This window comes from Medicago sativa, chromosome 7, assembly GCF_051527215.1.
Source record: "Medicago sativa cultivar Bolivia chromosome 7, Bolivia_mono, whole genome shotgun sequence".
Classification (NCBI taxonomy): domain Eukaryota; kingdom Viridiplantae; phylum Streptophyta; class Magnoliopsida; order Fabales; family Fabaceae; genus Medicago; species Medicago sativa.
In genome coordinates this window covers 22,196,743-22,217,792 of record NC_140755.1, presented here as the reverse complement: position 1 = coordinate 22,217,792, position 21,050 = coordinate 22,196,743, and the positions used below count along the sequence as shown (strand labels likewise).

Below are 21,050 nucleotides of genomic sequence, written 5' to 3'. Positions count from 1 at the left end.
AACGGCAAAAATGGGGGTTAGGTTAATTTCCTTGTTAATTTACGGATTTTACTCGTTTTTCACCCTTTTTCTTTCACTAAAAAGGGCATAAAGTGGCCTAGCTTTATCGAATCGAACCATGTAATAGTTCGTAGGTAATCTAACAAGCATATCTATCACTTCCATGGTTGATTTTAGAATTTTCAAAACCGGCCAAAATGGGGGTTAAGTGAATATCCTTGTTTATTTACGGATCTTACTCGTCTTTGACCCATTTTCTTTCACTAAAAAATGCATAAAGTGGCCTAGCCTTATCGAATCGAAGCATGTAATAGTTCCTAGGAAATCTAACAAGCATATCTACGACTTCCACGGTTTATATTAGAATTTTCAAAACGGCCAAAATGAGGGTTAAGTTAATTTCCTTCTTAATTTACGGATTTTACTCGTTTTTCACCCTTTTTCTTTCCCTAAAAAGGGCATAAAGTGGCCTAGCTTTATAGAATCGAAGCATGTAATAGTTCCTACGAAATCTAACGAGCATATCTACGACTTCCATGGTTGATTTTAGAAATTTCAAAAACGTCCAAAATGGTGGTAAAATGAATTTCCTTGTTAATTTACGGATTTTACTCGATTTTGATCCTTTTTCTTTCACTAAAAATGGCATAAAGTGGCCTAGCCTTATCGAATCGAACCATGTAATAGTTCATAGGAAATCTAACGAGCATATCTATCACTTCCATTGTTGATTTTAGAATTTTCAAAACCGGCCAAAATGGGGGTTAAGTGAATATCCTTGTTTATTTACGGATCTTACTCGTCTTTGACCCATTTTCTTTCACTAAAAAATGCATAAAGTGGCCTAGCCTTATCGAATCGAAGCATGTAATAGTTCCTAGGAAATCTAACAAGCATATCTACGACTTCCACGGTTTATATTAGAATTTTAAAAAACGGCAAAAATGGGGGTTAGGTTAATTTCCTTGTTAATTTACGGATTTTACTCGTTTTTCACCCTTTTTCTTTCACTAAAAAGGGCATAAAGTGGCCTAGCTTTATCGAATCGAACCATGTAATAGTTCGTAGGTAATCTAACAAGCATATCTATTACTTCCATGGTTGATTTTAGAATTTTCAAAACCGGCCAAAATGGGGGTTAAGTGAATATCCTTGTTTATTTACGGATCTTACTCGTCTTTGACCCATTTTCTTTCACTAAAAAATGCATAAAGTGGCCTAGCCTTATCGAATCGAATCATGTAATCGTTCCTAGGAAATCTAACAAGCATATCTACGACTTCCACGGTTTATATTAGAATTTTCAAAACTGCCAAAATGAGGGTTAAGTTAATTTCCTTGTTAATTTACCGATTTTACTCGTTTTTGACCCTTTTTCTTTCACTAAAAAAGGCATAAAGTGGCCTAGCCTTATCGAATCGAAGCATGTAATAGTTCCTAGGAAATCTAACGAGCATATCTATTACTTACATGGTTGATTTTAGAATTTTCAAAAACGGCCAAAATGGGGGTTAGGTTAATTTCCTTGCTAATTTACGGATTTTACTCGTTTTTCACCCTTTTCCTTTCCCTAAAAAGGGCATAAAGTGGCCTAGCTTTATCGAATCGAATCATGTAATAGTTCCTATGAAATCTAACGAGCATATCAACGACTTCCATGGTTGATTTTAGAAATTTCAAAAACGTCCAAAATGGTGGTAAAATGAATTTCCTTGTTAATTTACGGATTTTACTCGATTTTGATCCTTTTTCTTTCACTAAAAATGGCATAAAGTGACCTAGCCTTATCGAATCGAACCATGTAATAGTTCGTAGGAAATCTAACGAGCATATCTATCACTTCCATGGTTGATTCTAGAATTTTCAAAACCGGCCAAAATGGGGGTTAAGTGAATATCCTTGTTTATTTACGGACCTTACTCGTCTTTGACCCATTTTCTTTCACTAAAAAATGCATAAAGTGGCCTAGCCTTATCGAATCGATGCATGTAATAGTTCCTAGGAAATCTAACAAGCATATCTACGACTTCCACGGTTTATATTAGAATTTTCAAAACGGCCAAAATAAGGGTTAAGTTAATTTCCTTCTTAATTTACGGATTTTACTCGTTTTTCACCCTTTTTCTTTCCCTAAAAAGGGCATAAAGTGGCCTAGCTTTATCGAATCGAACCATGTAATAGTTCGTAGGTAATCTAACAAGCATATCTTTCACTTCCATGGTTGATTTTAGAATTTTCAAAACCGGCCAAAATGGGGGTTAAGTGAATATCCTTGTTTATTTACGGATCTTACTCGTCTTTGACCCATTTTCTTTCACTAAAAAATGCATAAAGTGGGCTAGCCTTATCGAATCGAAGCATGTAATAGTTCCTAGGAAATCTAACAAGCATATCTACAACTTCCATGGTTTATATTAGAATTTTCAAAATGGCCAAAATGAGGGTTAAGTTAATTTCCTTCTTAATTTACGGATTTTACTCGTTTTTCACCCTTTTTCTTTCCCTAAAAAGGGCATAAAGTGGCCTAGCTTTATCGAATCAAAGCATGTAATAGTTCCTAGGAAATCTAACGAGCATATCTACGACTTCCATGGTTGATTTTTGAAATTTCAAAAACGTCCAAAATGGTGGTAAAATGAATTTCCTTGTTAATTTACGAATTTTACTCGATTTTGATCCTTTTTCTTTCACTAAAAATGGCATAAAGTGGCCTAGCCTTATCGAATCGAACCATGTAATAGTTCGTAGGAAATCTAACGAGCATATCTATCACTTCCATGGTTGATTTTAGAATTTTCAAAACCGGCCAAAATGGGGGTTAAGTGAATATCCTTGTTTATTTACAGATCTTACTCGTCTTTGACCCATTTTCTTTCACTAAAAAATGCATAAAGTGGCCTAGCCTTATCGTATCGAAGCATGTAATAGTTCCTAGGAAATCTAACAAGCATATCTACGACTTCCATGGTTTATATTAGAATTTTCAAAAACGGCAAAAATGGGGGTTAGGTTAATTTCCTTGTTAATTTACGGATTTTACTCGTTTTTTACCCTTTTTCTTTCACTAAAAAGGGCATAAAGTGGCCTAGCTTTATCGAATCGAACCATGTAATAGTTCGTAGGTAATCTAACAAGCATATCTATCACTTCCATGGTTGATTTTAGAATTTTCAAAACCGGCCAAAATGGGGGTTAAGTGAATATCCTTGTTTATTTACGGATCTTACTCGTCTTTGACCCATTTTCTTTCACTAAAAAATGCATAAAGTGGCCTAGCCTTATCGAATCGAAGCATGTAATAGTTCCTAGGAAATCTAACAAGCATATCTACGACTTCCACGGTTTATATTAGAATTTTCAAAACGGCCAAAATGAGGGTTAAGTTAATTTCCTTCTTAATTTACGGATTTTACTCGTTTTTCACCCTTTTTCTTTCCCTAAAAAGGGCATAAGGTGGCCTAGCTTTATCGAATCAAAGCATGTAATAGTTCCTAGGAAATCTAACGAGCATATCTACGACTTCCATGGTTGATTTTTGAAATTTCAAAAACGTCCAAAATGGTGGTAAAATGAATTTCCTTGTTAATTTACGGATTTTACTCGATTTTGATCCTTTTTCTTTCACTAAAAATGGCATAAAGTGGCCTAGCCTTATCGAATCGAACCATGTAATAGTTCGTAGGAAATCTAACGAGCATATCTATGACTTCCATGGTTGATTTTAGAATTTTCAAAACCGGCCAAAATGGGGGTTAAGTGAATATCCTTGTTTATTTACGGATCTTACTCGTCTTTGACCCATTTTCTTTCACTAAAAAATGCATAAAGTGGCCTAGCCTTATCGTATCGAAGCATGTAATAGTTCCTAGGAAATCTAACGAGCATATCTACGACTTCCACGGTTTATATTAGAATTTTCAAAAACGGCCAAAATGGGGGTTAGGTTAATTTCCTTGCTAATTTACGGATTTTACTCGTTTTTCACCCTTTTTCTTTCACTAAAAAGGGCATAAAGTGGCCTAGCTTTATCGAATCGAACCATGTAATAGTTCGTAGGTAATCTAACAAGCATATCTACGACTTCCACGGTTTATATTAGAATTTTCAAAACCGGCCAAAATGGGGGTTAAGTGAATATCCTTGTTTATTTACGGATCTTACTCGTCTTTGACCCATTTTCTTTCACTAAAAAATGCATAAAGTGGCCTAGCCTTATCGAATCGAAGCATGTAATAGTTCCTAGGAAATCTAACAAGCATATCTATCACTTCCATGGTTGATTTTAGAATTTTCAAAACCGGCCAAAATGGGGGTTAAGTGAATATCCTTGTTTATTTACGGATCTTACTCGTCTTTGACCCATTTTCTTTCACTAAAAAATGCATAAAGTGGCCTAGCCTTATCGAATCGAAGCATGTAATAGTTCCTAGGAAATCTAACGAGCATATCTACGACTTCCATGGTTTATATTAGAATTTTCCAAAACGGCAAAAATGGGGGTTAGGTTAATTTCCTTGTTAATTTACGGATTTTACTCGTTTTTCACCCTTTTTCTTTCACTAAAAAGGGCATAAAGTGGCCTAGCTTTATCGAATCGAACCATGTAATAGTTCGTAGGTAATCTAACGAGCATATCTATGACTTCCATGGTTGATTTTAGAATTTTCAAAACCGGCCAAAATGGGGGTTAAGTGAATATCCTTGTTTATTTACGGATCTTACTCGTCTTTGACCCATTTTCTTTCACTAAAAAATGCATAAAGTGGCCTAGCCTTATCGAATCGAAGCATGTAATAGTTCCTAGGAAATCTAACAAGCATATCTACGACTTCCACGGTTTATATTAGAATTTTCAAAACGGCCAAAATGAGGGTTAAGTTAATTTCCTTCTTAATTTACGGATTTTACTCGTTTTTCACCCTTTTTCTTTCCCTAAAAAGGGCATAAAGTGGCCTAGCTTTATCGAATCAAAACATGTAATAGTTCCTAGGAAATCTAACGAGCATATCTACGACTTCCATGGTTGATTTTTGAAATTTCAAAAACGTCCAAAATGGTGGTAAAATGAATTTCCTTGTTAATTTACGGATTTTACTCGATTTTGATCCTTTTTCTTTCACTAAAAATGGCATAAAGTGGCCTAGCCTTATCGAATCGAACCATGTAATAGTTCGTAGGAAATCTAACGAGCATATCTATCACTTCCATGGTTGATTTTAGAATTTTCAAAACCGGCCAAAATGGGGGTTAAGTGAATATCCTTGTTTATTTATGGATCTTACTCGTCTTTGACCCATTTTCTTTCACTAAAAAATGCATAAAGTGGCCTAGCCTTATCGTATCGAAGCATGTAATAGTTCCTAGGAAATCTAACAAGCATATCTACGACTTCCACGGTTTATATTAGAATTTTCAAAAACGGCAAAAATGGGGGTTAGGTTAATTTCCTTGTTAATTTACGGATTTTACTCGTTTTTCACCCCTTTTCTTTCACTAAAAAGGGCATAAAGTGGCCTAGCTTTATCGAATCGAACCATGTAATAGTTCGTAGGTAATCTAACAAGCATATCTATCACTTCCATGGTTGATTTTAGAATTTTCAAAACCGGCCAAAATGGGGGTTAAGTGAATATCCTTGTTTATTTACGGATCTTACTCGTCTTTGACCCATTTTCTTTCACTAAAAAATGCGTAAAGTGGCCTAGCCTTATCGAATCGAAGCATGTAATAGTTCCTAGGAAATCTAACAAGCATATCTACGACTTCCACGGTTTATATTAGAATTTTCAAAACGGCCAAAATGAGGGTTAAGTTAATTTCCTTCTTAATTTACGGATTTTACTCGTTTTTCACCCTTTTTCTTTCCCTAAAAAGGGCATAAAGTGGCCTAGCTTTATCGAATCAAAACATGTAATAGTTCCTAGGAAATCTAACGAGCATATCTACGACTTCCATGGTTGATTTTTGAAATTTCAAAAACCTCCAAAATGGTGGTAAAATGAATTTCCTTGTTAATTTACGGATTTTACTCGATTTTGATCCTTTTTCTTTCACTAAAAATGGCATAAAGTGGCCTAGCCTTATCGAATCGAACCATGTAATAGTTCGTAGGAAATCTAACGAGCATATCTATCACTTCCATGGTTGATTTTAGAATTTTCAAAACCGGCCAAAATGGGGGTTAAGTGAATATCCTTGTTTATTTACGGATCTTACTCGTCTTTGACCCATTTTCTTTCACTAAAAAATGCATAAAGTGGCCTAGCCTTATCGTATCGAAGCATGTAATAGTTCCTAGGAAATCTAACAAGCATATCTACGACTTCCACGGTTTATATTAGAATTTTCAAAAACGGCAAAAATGGGGGTTAGGTTAATTTCCTTGTTAATTTACGGATTTTACTCGTTTTTCACCCTTTTTCTTTCACTAAAAAGGGCATAAAGTGGCCTAGCTTTATCGAATCGAACCATGTAATAGTTCGTAGGTAATCTAACAAGCATATCTATCACTTCCATGGTTGATTTTAGAATTTTCAAAACCGGCCAAAATGGGGGTTAAGTGAATATCCTTGTTTATTTACGGATCTTACTCGTCTTTGACCCATTTTCTTTCACTAAAAAATGCATAAAGTGGCCTAGCCTTATCGAATCGAAGCATGTAATAGTTCCTAGGAAATCTAACAAGCATATCTACGACTTCCACGGTTTATATTAGAATTTTCAAAACGGCCAAAATGAGGGTTAAGTTAATTTCCTTCTTAATTTACGGATTTTACACGTTTTTCACCCTTTTTCTTTCCCTAAAAAGGGCATAAGGTGGCCTAGCTTTATCGAATCAAAGCATGTAATAGTTCCTAGGAAATCTAACGAGCATATCTACGACTTCCATGGTTGATTTTTGAAATTTCAAAAACGTCCAAAATGGTGGTAAAATGAATTTCCTTGTTAATTTACGGATTTTACTCGATTTTGATCCTTTTTCTTTCACTAAAAATGGCATAAAGTGGCCTAGCCTTATCGAATCGAACCATGTAATAGTTCGTAGGAAATCTAACGAGCATATCTATCACTTCCATGGTTGATTTTAGAATTTTCAAAACCGGCCAAAATGGGGGTTAAGTGAATATCCTTGTTTATTTACGGATCTTACTCGTCTTTGACCCATTTTCTTTCACTATAAAATGCATAAAGTGGCCTAGCCTTATCGAATCGAAGCATGTAATAGTTCCTAGGAAATCTAACGAGCATATCTATTACTTCCATGGTTGATTTTAGAATTTTCAAAAACGGCCAAAATGGGGGTTAGGTTAATTTCCTTGCTAATTTACGGATTTTACTCGTTTTTCACCCTTTTTCTTTCACTAAAAAGGGCATAAAGTGGCCTAGCTTTATCGAATCGAAGCATGTAATAGTTCCTAGGAAATCTAACAAGCATATCTACGACTTCCACGGTTTATATTAGAATTTTCAAAAACGGCAAAAATGGGGGTTAGGTTAATTTCCTTGTTAATTTACGGATTTTACTCGTTTTTCACCCTTTTTCTTTCACTAAAAAGGGCATAAAGTGGCCTAGCTTTATCGAATCGAACCATGTAATAGTTCGTAGGTAATCTAACAAGCATATCTATCACTTCCATGGTTTATTTTAGAATTTTCAAAACCGGCCAAAATGGGGGTTAAGTGAATATCCTTGTTTATTTACGGATCTTACTCGTCTTTGACCCATTTTCTTTCACTAAAAAATGCATAAAGTGGCCTAGCCTTATCGAATCGAAGCATGTAATAGTTCCTAGGAAATCTAACAAGCATATCTACGACTTCCATGGTTTATATTAGAATTTTCCAAAACGGCAAAAATGGGGGTTAGGTTAATTTCCTTGTTAATTTACGGATTTTACTCGTTTTTCACCCTTTTTCTTTCACTAAAAAGGGCATAAAGTGGCCTAGCTTTATCGAATCGAACCATGTAATAGTTCGTAGGTAATCTAACAAGCATATCTATCACTTCCATGGTTGATTTTAGAATTTTCAAAACCGGCCAAAATGGGGGTTAAGTGAATATCCTTGTTTATTTACGGATCTTACTCGTCTTTGACCCATTTTCTTTCACTAAAAAATGCATAAAGTGGCCTAGCCTTATCGAATCGAAGCATGTAATAGTTCCTAGGAAATCTAACAAGCATATCTACGACTTCCACGGTTTATATTAGAATTTTCAAAACGGCCAAAATGAGGGTTAAGTTAATTTCCTTCTTAATTTACGGATTTTACTCGTTTTTCACCCTTTTTCTTTCCCTAAAAAGGGCATAAAGTGGCCTAGCTTTATCGAATCAAAACATGTAATAGTTCCTAGGAAATCTAACAAGCATATCTACGACTTCCATGGTTGATTTTTGAAATTTCAAAAACGTCCAAAATGGTGGTAAAATGAATTTCCTTGTTAATTTACGGATTTTACTCGATTTTGATCCTTTTTCTTTCACTAAAAATGGCATAAAGTGGCCTAGCCTTATCGAATCGAACCATGTAATAGTTCGTAGGAAATCTAACGAGCATATCTATCACTTCCATGGTTGATTTTAGAATTTTCAAAACCGGCCAAAATGGGGGTTAAGTGAATATCCTTGTTTATTTATGGATCTTACTCGTCTTTGACCCATTTTCTTTCACTAAAAAATGCATAAAGGGGCCTAGCCTTATCGTATCGAAGCATGTAATAGTTCCTAGCACTAGTGCAAAATTGACATAAGAATTATGTGTATTATACCTATTTTATTAAAAAAAGGTGTGAAATATAAATAAGGTGGCAGTTTTGTAAATATATTGCAAATTTTGTTTTAGTGAGTAAATTTCAAAACCTGATTTTAAGAATAAATGGGGTCAAATATGAAATAAAAACAAGGTGGCAAACTTGTAAATATTATTTTATATATGATTTTAAAAAAAAAAGGTGTGAAATATTAGTATATTAATTGTTATGTTAATATTTTTATTTCTTTGCCAGGATTCGAACCCTTGATCTCCAATTTTTCAATCTTTAGATTAAACAAACTTTGCTATTTATACTCCTAAATATCATTGTAAACCTGATTTAAAAAAAAAAGGTATAATATCTTTTGTCATATGTTGTTTTAAAAAACAAAAAAAAAAATCTTTTATTAACAATCGTAGACCCACCTAAATTTTTCCCATCTCACTCCCACTATAACTAAAAGAAACAAACAAAATAATCTTTTATCCTACGTTTGTGTTCCTTCAATATATCAGTGCCATTACTCCATCAAACTTTGCAACTCTACCATTCAATCGAAGCTCATCCTCAATCGAAGCTCATCAAACCCTCAATCGAACTCCCATTCCTCTCTATCAAACTCGGCCATTCTCAGGTTACACAATCCTTGAATCCAAGTGACAGGTTCGTTCGTTCGTTTTCTTTCCCAAATTTCAATTTTTCGATTAATTTTCCAAAATCCCATAAGAGATTTTAACCTTTATTTAATAATTTTGTTGTGGGCATGTTTAAAGTTGCAATTTTGAAGTGAATAATGTTGGTGTATAAACTGAACTGGTTATGTTTGTTTTTGTCTCAGAAGCAAGAACTAGAGAGAGTTGGAGATAGGCCAAGGCGTGGGTGCTGTTGGAGGAGGAATTTAAGCTTTCAAAAGGATTCAGAAATCTTATGTGAGTTCCCTAGTTTAGTTCCTACCTTGGGTGTTTGTGTAAATCGTTGGAACTGAGCTGCTGCTAGGAATAAGTTGCTATTAGAAATAGCCTAATTAGTTAATTTGTTAGAAATAGCTACTGTTAGAAATAAGTTGTTATGATAAAATAGCTTAATTGCTTTTTTAGTAGATAAGTTGCTGACTAGAAAAGAGATTAATCCATTTAATTGTTGAATATGTTGCTAGTAAAAAATAGTATAATTAGTTTAACTAGTTGACAAGCTTTTGTGAGAAAACTAGATTATGAATGATTAATTAGGATGGTTAGGTTCCCCCATGATAATGCTTGAAGGTTCTGTTTTTTTTTAAAACTTGTCATAATACATTTATTTTGTTGTTAAACTCATTCTAGAATATTAGAATTGAAATTGAAAGCTTGGGCATCAAAAAGATTGGCCAGAAATCATATTTTTCGACGCTTTTCTTGTGTTGTGCCTGGCCATTTTTGGTGACCTCGCTAAGCGAGGATGAGCTTGCTAGGTGAGCTGTTCTGTCCAGCTGCGGGCAGCAGTTCGTAGAGCAAGCTGAAACTTGCAGAGCGAGGTGTTCCATGCTATATAATTTTGAAGAAAAAAAAAACAACCTTTTAGCTAAAGAATCAATTCCTATATTCTAGAATACTTCACTTTTTAAACGAGATTAAACCCATACCTTGAGCATTATTGTATGAGAGTTTATATATGAATTTTGGTACGGGAATTACTAACCTTGTGTACAAAACACGAATAGATTATGTTCAATTAGAATTAGAATTTTTGCAGATGACATATGAGAGTTTATATATGAATTTTTGCAGACGACATATCAATTAATTAACCACATTGTTGTGTTTTGGTACTTTTTGTATATGTGTTGTTAAAAAAAATTAGTTGCTAATGGGTGAATTTTTGTTGTTGAATGCTGTTTTGATGAAGTTTACTATTTTATACAAATAAAAAACCTGCAATATGTTATTTAGGTAAGAAAAAAAATACTACAACATGGATTCCATTGTTATTATAGCTATAGTTGATCTTATGAGTTATGACCCAATTTGAACTTTGATTAGTTAAGAAAGCTTGAAACAATTTTTCTTTTGATGCCTTGGCAATTGATTGGACAGAATTGTCACTAGTAATTAACACAAATAAGCTAATTATCACTAAATTGATTTTTTGTGTCTGGAAATCAACATTGCACATATTGCAAACTGCTAAGAAATTATATTCTCTGAAAGTACATGAGGATAAATGTCATCTGGATAGTCAACTTTATAATAAATTTCTATTCTTTCATGAGAATTCTTTCTCCTGATAAAATTTGATGTTCAGGCTATGAATTTTGTTTTCCACAATTGCCTGAAATTCATTTAGGCCGTATGGTATGCACTTCAAAAAATAATAAGACAATACACATAAATAAGTCAAAGGCATCTGCTGCATAATTTATGTGACTCTATCTTCAAAAGATTAAAAACAAAAAACATCTATGAGGTGTTTTTAATCACATTACTTATTTAGCGATATATTGTCCTAGTCAATTACCAAGAATTGTAATAGTTGCATTCTTAATTGAACCCTGGCATGGTTCCATATATAAAAACCATTTTGGGTGGGGATCATGTTTTATCATGTAATGCCAAAATTATGCCATGTAACAACTCTGGCTTCATTTCCAATACGCCACAGAGGCAGGGGCAACCCTGTTGAAGGACTATTTCACTATGTCTCTTGCAACCTAGCTAATTTGAAGTTGCAATAGGTTTATCAGAATTACGACGTGTCATCGTGATTTTATCAAGTTTGATTCCAAGCAATTAATACATTTTTTTAAGTGTATGTTTCGTATCACGATGAGTATGTCAGAATTACGATGACATATCCATTGTGATACCAAACATAGGTTAAATGGTATAGCTATCGTAAATTAATTTCCAATTGGTAATTAGTGGTTATAAAGGTGTGGCGAAGAGTGATGTCTTAGTGGTTGTGGTGTTTTACGGGGTTGTTTTGGGGCTGTTGCTGTCATACAAGGGCTGTTGCTGTTTTTCTAAAGATTTGCGCCCTTGCTGAGTGTTTTTCAGCCTGTTGTTGGCATATACAGCAGCTGTTGTTTGACACTGTTATATAGGCTGGGCAGCAGGTGTTTTTTAGGGTGTTGTCATGTTTTGGTGTTGTGTTTTTGTTCTGTTTTTGGACTTCCCTGTTTTGCTTTATGCTGGGGTGTTGTATCTTGTTTTTTCAGCACCTTTTTTCTCTCGTCTTGAGAGCTTTGTTTGCTAGTAATAATATTGGCTGTTAAAAATAATAATAATTGGTACCTCAAGTAAACTTACTCCAAAAATACTTGTTACCAAATAACCTTTGGATGGTTGTTACCGATAGGACAATATGAGGTAATAAATCCATAATGGTATTGTCATACTCATTAACACACCTATTAACTAATATTGCTACGTAGTACTTTTTTTCTTTCATAGGAGCACCAATTGGGGTCTATATGAATTCAATTTTCATATATTTATATCCAATGTATGAATGACTAGCTTCACTATATGATTTATGCAACTCAACAAAGACAGTTGGTAGATGGACATCATGAACTGTAAACAAGTTTTTAAAAATCTTTTTCTGCACTGAATTTTATCATTATATTATTATACTTTTATGGGTTACTTTAGTATTTGTTTGTAGTTGATTAAAGCATTGGGTTTGTTTATTAGGATTGATTAATTTTGTTTTAATGGTGCAGGTAGAGTTTACTTCTTGTTCACGACCTCTGCCGTTAACTGCCTCTGCTCACCACTCATTTTTTGTGCGTGGTGAATTCCTTCTCCGTTCACGACCTAAGGTTACTACAAGTGACTCGATTCCTTCTCTTCGTTCTGTTCTTCTATTCGGACCATCTTCGATCCTAGATTTTATCCAGAGCGTGAAACTCAAACTTGTAAGTTTTCTATATCATTATATTGATTTTAGCTTCACTTGAATTTTTATTTGTTTTTTGTTGTGGTTGAAATAATTTAAAGTTGGGCTCTTTGTGTTGGATGATTTTGAGTTTGAGTTGATTAAACTAAATGTTAGATTTTTTTTAACTATATACTATTGATGTTGTTTGTTTGTTTCATCTGAATTAGAAAACATAATCTGTTAATGAGCAATGCTAGATTGTAAAACCCTTATTTTTCCTAGTTAATTAAATAAAATTCATAGGATCTCACCAAATAGTGACACTCAGTGCATTTAAGGTGAACTACATTCGGTAAGAACACCAAGTAATCTAGAATGTGTTTTTAATATTACTTTTGGAAGAATCAAAAAAATTAGTATACAGCTACTTGGATTTGAAGGTTTAGCGTGTGTTTTTTTTCTTATCAGAACCTAACTATGGATCGTAGTTGGATGCAAAAAAATCGTGTGAGTATTGAGTATAAAAATGGAGTGTCGGAGTTTCTTAAATTTGCCGAAACTAATCTTCCTAACAGTAATGGAAGATTTCGTTGTCCTTGCGTTAACTGTTTCAATATCGCACCTCTAGAAGCAGAGGTCGTACGCGAACACCTAGGAGTTTATGGGATTTGCCAAAATTATACGACATGGACATGGCACGGTGAATTGGTAGATGCGCCAAAGCCCCCCCAACAAAAGGAGCTTGATGTAGAGATGGGTGATCGTCTAGAAGAAATGATTCGTGATATTGGACAAGAATCTTTTGAAAGAGCACATGTGTATGATACTCTGCGCAGCGACAACAAAGAACCTTTGTATTCGGGTTGTAAAAAATTCACACGATTGTCAGCCGTGTTGAGATTGTTCAATTTGAAGGCGATACATGGTTGGACTGATAAGAGTTTTACAGAATTGCTTGAGTTGTTGAATGAGATGCTTCCAGGAGAAAACACATTACCGAACCGCACCTATTTGGCAAAAAAGATATTATGTCCGATGGGTATTGAGTATAAGAAAATACACGCATGCCCCAATGATTGCATATTGTACTGGAAAGATAACGAAGAGAAAGACAAGTGTCCCAAGTGTATGATATCACGTTATAAGAAGAAGGGAGATGATGAGGGTTCTGATATTAGCACAAAGGGTCCTCCTGCCAAGGTGTTATGGTATCTTCCAATCATTCCAAGGTTTAAGCGATTGTTTGCTAATGCAACTGATGCAAAGAATATTAGATGGCATTCAAAAGAGAGAAAAGATGATGGAAAACTTCGTCATCCTGCTGATTCTTTGCAATGGAAAAAAGTTGATTCTTTGTTTCCAGATTTTGGCAAAGAGGAAAGAAACCTTAGGCTTGGACTTTCTACAGATGGAATGAATCCTTACGGTAGTTTAAGTAGTATCCATAGTTCATGGCCTGTTGTCTTGGTTATTTATAATTTATCCCCTTGGTTGTGCATGAAGCGCAAATATCTTATGTTATCAATGATGATTTCTGGACCAAAACAACCGGGAAATGACATAGATGTTTATCTAAGTCCCTTGATTGAAGACTTAAGAAGGTTATGGGTGGAAGGCATTGATGTATTCGACGGGTATTCACAAGAAAATTTCAAATTGCGCGCCATGTTATTTTGCACAATCAATGACTTTCCAGCTTATGGGAACTTGTCTGGTTATAGTGTTAAGGGGCATAAAGCATGTCCTATATGTGAAAAAGACACATGCTACCATCAATTGCAACATGGAAGGAAGACTGTTTATCTTGGACACCGGAGATTTCTCAGACGTAATCACCCATATCGGCGGTTGAAAAAGGCTTTTAATGGATCCAAAGAGAACAAAGTTGCTCCGAAGGCCTTGACTGGGGAAGAAGTCTATCAGCGGGTGAAGGACATAAATGTTAGTTTTGGAAAGAAAGAAAAGCATGCTAATGAAAAAAATATATGGAAGAAGAGGTCAGTGTTCTTTGATCTTCCATATTGGTCAAGTCTTGATGTAAGACATTGTATTGATGTCATGCATTTGGAGAAAAATGTGTGTGATAGTGTAATTGGAACACTTCTCAACATTCAGGGCAAGACAAAAGATGGTTTGAATGCTCGTTTAGATCTTGTTGCAATGAAAATAAGAAAACAGTTAGCTCCAGAAACAAGAGGTAACAAGATATATTTGCCACCTGCATGTCATACATTGTCGAAAGAAGAGAAAATAAGTTTTTGCGAGTGTCTACAAGGTGTTAAGGTGCCACAGGGATACTCGTCAAATATTAAGAGTCTTGTGTCAATGAAAGATCTCAAGCTAGTTGGATTAAAATCTCATGATTACCATGTATTGATGCAACAACTACTACCAGTGGCTATTCGTGGAATCTTGCCAAAGAATGTTCGACATGCCCTAATTAGATTGTGCTTATTCTTCAATGATATATGTAGTAAAGTGATTGACCCTAATAAATTAGATGAGTTGGAAAACGAGTCTATTTTTATCTTGTGTCGGTTAGAGATGTTCTTTCCACCCTCATTTTTTGACATCATGGTTCATTTAATAGTCCATCTCGTGAGAGAGATTAGAATGTGCGGTCCTGTTTATTTAAGGTGGATGTACCCTTTCGAACGATACATGAAGATCTTGAAAGGTTATGTCAAGAATCTATATCGTCCGGAAGCATCTATTGTCGAAAGGTACATCACAAAAGAAGCAATTGAATGTTGTACAGACTATATGTCAGATGTAAAATCTGTAGGGCTTCCTAAGTCACGTCATGAGGAAAGGTGTGATGGTAAGGGTACACGTCTAAAGGTTAAACACATGGCTCATGCACAAGTGTTTCAAGCACATTTGTATATATTGAATAACACAACCGAGGTTGAGCCATACTTGTCAGAACATAAAACCATTGTCAAGTCCAAATATCCTCGAATGAACGAAAAATCAATGTTGATAGAACATAACAAGACATTCATAGACTGGTTTAAAACCAAGGTTCTGAATGATGATACAGCTTCTGAAACATTAAAATGGTTAGCAAATGATCCTAACTATAATGTCTTGTGTTGGAGTAGGTACGATATAAATAAAATTTCCTTTTGTACCAAGTCACAGGATGACAAGAGTACCATGCAAAACAGTGGGGTCATGATCATGGCTTCTGCAATGCACTTCTCTAGTTCAAAGGATAAAAACCCCGTTCTTGCATCCATACCTTATTTTGGTGTCATTGAGGAGATTTGGGAGCTAGATTATTCCAAGTTTAAAGTGCCTGTTTTTAAATGTAAGTGGGTTAATAGTAACAATGGTGTGCAAACTGATGAATTCGGATATACATTGGTGGACCTTGATAAGGTAGGTTACATGGACGAACCTTTCATTATGGCAGCACACGCAAGACAAGTATTTTATGTCAAGGATCCCTCTAACAACAGGTGGTCAGTGGTCCTCCAAAGAAGAAGCATGCATCCGAGCGATGAAATTGATGATTCAACTCTAGATATAGATGACACTACTTTTTCAACACAAAGACCTTCTTTCACTAATGATAATGAAGTAGATGATGTATATGCCACTCGTTATGATCATCACGAAGGGATATTAGAGGACAACAAATGAGATCAAAAAAAAAACTTCTTATAGGTTTATACTTGTTAATTTTTTATCTATTGTTATATTTTTGTTAATTTATGTTTGTGTTTATTTTTTATCGTTATTGAGAAGCTAACCGATACATTATTTTTGTCTAAAAAAGCATCATGACTGATTCATCAGACTCCTCTCCACCAAAGAAAAGGACTAGAGGTGCCACGACCATGACACGTTTCATTACCAGCCTAGAAGCTGGTAAGAGATTCGAGGTTGATTTTGATGAAGTTACATTTGCACCCAGAGGTGAATATGCTGCGAAATTCATTAGTTACGTGTCTTACCTTGCTCGTAGCAAGGTTGATATTAATAATGAGAATTGGAAAGCAGTACACAAAGAAGTGAAAGATAAGCTATGGCAAGATATTACAGTAATTACTCTTAACACAATTCTTTGTCAGCTATTATTCACCTTAAGAGCCATACATAGTTACTAACACCTCCCCTTTTTTGCAGGAAAGGTTCACTTGTCCTACTCCACTAATCCAAATGATGACAAATTTAAGAAGAAATGGTTAGTTCATATGGGGGATCGTTGGAAGCATTTTAAGGCAGACCTCACCGACACTTATGTATTTGGAAATGGTGATAAAGATGGCAACTCAACGCCAATTCTTAAATACAAATATATCTCTGAGGATCAGTGGAATAAGTTTGTTAAGAGTCGAACTACAACGGAATTTTTGGTTTGTTGAAATAATAGATTTTTCTATGGCTTGGGTAATTTGATTTTCTTTATTGAATTTTATTTTATTGCGTTCTATTTTTACAGGAGAAAAGGGAAAGGGGCAAGAAAAATGCGTCAAAAAATGTCCACCCTCACATACTTTCCCGTGGTGGTTATGATAAGCTTAAAGCCAACATGATGGAAGAGAGGATGAAACAAATGCTCGAAGAAGGCTCTTTGATTGATCTTCCCACACTACCACGATACGAAGTATGGCTGAAGGCCAGAACGAAGCCATCAGGTGATTATACATCTGAGGAAACAAAAATGGTGGCTTCTAAGATTGTAAGTAAATATTTGTTTTGTTAAATGTGCTTGTTTTGTAATTTATGCATTGCTTCACATTCTTTATATATATGTTATAGGAGGAGTTAGTTGAACAAAGCACGCAGGGTACATATGTTCCCCAAGGACGTGAGGATATCTTGACTGAAGCCATTGGAACACAAGAGCGCCCAGGTCGTGTACGCACTGCTGGTTGGTACATGGGATTTAAGGAATACTATGGTAAATCTACAAGATCCACCTCACAACGTATCTCTATGGATGACCTGGTGGCAGTGAGGAAACATATGGAGCAGAATATGGAAAATAAAATCCGAGAGAAGGTTGAAAATGAGTTTGAAAACAAATTGAAGGAGATGAAAAAGGTCCAACAGGAGGAGATGGAAAAGTTCCAAAGAGAAATTGAAAGGAATTTTTCACAACAACTAACTGGGATGAAGGAGGTACATTTTCATTAAGTAATTTTCATTATGGGTTTTGTTTGTTTGTAGATTATGTTTTTGGGTAATTTTTATTAGCTTTGTAGTTTTGGTTTCGTAGATTATGTGTGTTGTCGATAATTTCTTAACATAGAAAATTGTGACGAGTCATTGAAGGTTTACTTCTATAGCACTTTAGAAAGTTTAACGAGTTGCAATTGTTTTCATGGACTACATGTTTTAAAACCAAATTAATCAATGAAGATTTTTCTTAGATAGTAGTAGTGGTAAGTTCTGCAGTGCATTGCAAAAGTCTCAAAATCCTTAACATATGTTTACCTCAAGATGACCCTTTACTGTGTTTGTAGTAGCCTCTGTGATAATTATAAGTTGACTTTCTATGCTCTTCAAGATGTTAGAAAGGGTGTTTTGATAAGACTGATGTATTTGAGGTTTGCTTCCATATGCAAACCACTTTATAGGAAAACTACTACAACTATACTTAACTCGGAAAGAAATGAATTCTGATACATTAAGCAAAAAAAATATCAAAACAGTGCTGCATTATTTTTAATGGTGTCTACAATTACTTTTTCTTTGGTTCAATCATATACTTGATTAATAAGGAAGATAACTTCAAGTCATAATTCTACAATCTTTTATGTACTAGTTGATTTAATTACTTCGAACATAAACGTTGATTCTGTGCACATGCTAATATATTCATTATGACAACGAACTATTATTTTCATTTCTTCGCCCACTTTTACAGTTGATGCTGTCCATGGGGACGAACAATTGTGATGCTGCACAAAATTTTGTTTCTCAAAGAGTTACATTGGATACTAGCACAGAGGATAGTTGTTCAGAGATGTTGGTGACAAATGAAGAAGATTTCATCAAGAAGATCGCCAATTTCAAGGAAAACATGATCAAAGACAAGAAAGAAACTTTGAAAATAGAATTGGATCACGACAAAATTAATCCATACTTTTATGTTGATATAGATGACCTTAATGATATGGTTAGTATCAAATGGCTTTCCATGCGCGTCTTGTCCTTGTGGTGCACGTAAGTATTTTATTCCTAAATTTATTTTCTACGTATGAATTATAATTAACATTTGTTTAAATAATTTAGGTATTTGCATTGCATGCATTATAATTAACATTTGTTTAAATAATTTAGGTATTTGCATCGCTTGTGTATCTCCAAGGGCTCTAGCGAGCAATTCGGTTTCTTTGATCCATTGAAGACATTTAACAGCAAACCTGGTGACTCAGATACCATCCAAGTATTCATACAAAATAAGTTGATTAATCAACCAAAAAAATGTTACTTAGGACCATGTGTTAATGGGTAAGTTTATATCACTAATTTCATTGTCGAATTGCCAGTTTATTCTTCTTTTGTTTGTTTGCGCATCTGATTCTTGTTTGTGAAATTACAGCAAACACTGGCAATTGTTTGTAATTTGTCCAGATGATAATAAAATTTATTGGTTTTGTTCGTTGGGGAGTTTGCCAAACGAGACTTTTAAGGGCGTGCTTGAAAGGTAAAATTTATTTTTACTATTTCGTTGAGATTGCAATTGATTGTTTATTAGAATTAGGTGTTTAATGAACATATTTACATTTTTGTTGAAGGGCTGTGAGAGGATACAATACCCTGATAGGTCGTAGAAAAAAGCCTAGATTGATACCTGTCACTGTAAGTGCATTGTCTTAAATTCATTGACATTCTATAGTAATAGTTAACATGCATATTGATCGATTATTATATGGTTCTTTTTATTCATTTGTAGACACATCAACAAGACAATGATTGGGCTTGTGGTTATTATGTTATGAAAAATATGTTTGACATTGTTCAAACAGGTATTTTTCAAAGACTAGATGAGGTAATTACATTTTAAACATTTTACTATATATGTATGATTAATGAAAATCATGTCACATGTTTAATATTTTTGTTTGAAATTGTAGATATATGATGATCCATCACCATATGAGAAAGATGTCGTGGATGATATGAGACAACATTGGGCTCAATTCTTTTTGCAAATAGTTAAAGAGCAACAACAACAAAATGAAGATAAATGTTAGAAATCAAAGCAAGGAATTATATATGAAATTTTGAAGTACTTTTTTTTTTTTTGAATAGGATTTTGTATTTACATTGATTTTTGAATAAGTTTTTCGTTTTAATATTATGGTATTTACATTGTTTATACAATATATATATATATATATATATATATATATATATATATATATATATATATAGTATAATTTGTTATATATAATTGAGAATTTTGTTGTTTGATCTAGTTTTTTCAAAGTGAGCAACATTTAAAAAGTAACCACCAACAAATTTTAACAGTTTGCAACACCCGTTTATACATAAAATTGGTTTGTATGTCAATTTTCAACACCTGTTTAATATTAAACTAGGTGTTATATAGTTTTTCTCATACCTGTTTTTGGGTAACATCAGGTATCTTATATAATTTTAAAACCTGTTTTTGGTGAAAATATGGTGTTAAATATTAGCTTTAAGGTACTTACAACCTACCGGTGCAAAATTTTACACCTATTTTTGTATTAAAAAAGGTGTTATATGCACGGTTTTACACCTGTTTTAGCGTAAAAGTGGGGTTACAAATACACATATTACACCTGTTTATAAGAAAAAACAGGTATAATATGTAGTTATTATACCCAATGAAAAACAGGTGTCGTATCTCAAACTTACAACACCCGCTGATATAACCCCGGCAAAAAAATAGGTCTTAAATCTCTAAAAAACAGGTTTTGTATCCCTGATTTGCACTAGTGTAGGAAATCTAACAAGCATATCTACGACTTCCACGGTTTATATTAGAATTTTCAAAAACGGCAAAAATGGGGGTTAGGTTAATTTCCTTGTTAATTTACGGATTTTACTCGTTTTTCACCCCTTTTCTTTCACTAAAAAGGGCATAAAGTGGCCTAGCTTTATCGAATCGAACCATGTAATAGTTCGTAGGTAATCTAACAAGCATATCTATCACTTCCATGGTTGATTTTAGAATTTTCAAAACCGGCCAAAATGGGGGTTAAGTGAATATCCTTGTTTATTTACGGATCTTACTCGTCTTTGACCCATTTTCTTTCACTAAAAAATGCATAAAGTGGCCTAGCCTTATCGAATCGAAGCATGTAATAGTTCCTAGGAAATCTAACAAGCATATCTACGACTTCCACGGTTTATATTAGAATTTTCAAAACGGCCAAAATGAGGGTTAAGTTAATTTCCTTCTTAATTTACGGATTTTACTCGTTTTTCACCC

At 34.2% G+C, this 21,050-nt stretch overlaps 2 protein-coding genes across 3 annotated transcripts; both read left to right on the top strand.

The window, feature by feature from the left end:
* The first annotated feature begins 9,236 nt into the window (after positions 1-9,236).
* On the top strand, positions 9,237-19,942 carry LOC146904993 (uncharacterized). Of its 2 annotated transcripts, XM_085725250.1 has the most exons (13): positions 9,237-9,415; positions 9,591-9,681; positions 12,453-12,647; positions 16,395-16,659; positions 16,745-16,974; positions 17,061-17,300; positions 17,381-17,743; positions 18,492-18,790; positions 18,908-19,078; positions 19,170-19,274; positions 19,366-19,429; positions 19,524-19,619; positions 19,705-19,942. In XM_085725250.1, the coding sequence occupies exons 4-13, from the start codon at positions 16,644-16,646 to the stop codon at positions 19,822-19,824; spliced, it is 1,704 nt and encodes a 567-aa protein (XP_085581376.1). In that variant the 5' UTR covers positions 9,237-9,415; positions 9,591-9,681; positions 12,453-12,647; positions 16,395-16,643; the 3' UTR covers positions 19,825-19,942. The 2 variants fall into 2 exon arrangements, 1 of the variants encoding a protein (XP_085581376.1); XR_015018438.1 differs by lacking the exon at positions 19,366-19,429 and having other exon boundaries at positions 19,705-19,928.
* Positions 13,023-16,274, top strand: LOC146904994 (uncharacterized). The gene has a single exon (XM_085725249.1). It carries the CDS (start codon positions 13,088-13,090, stop codon positions 16,256-16,258), a length of 3,171 nt encoding a protein of 1,056 aa, XP_085581375.1. The 5' UTR covers positions 13,023-13,087; the 3' UTR covers positions 16,259-16,274.
* Positions 19,943-21,050: the final 1,108 nt, after the last annotated feature.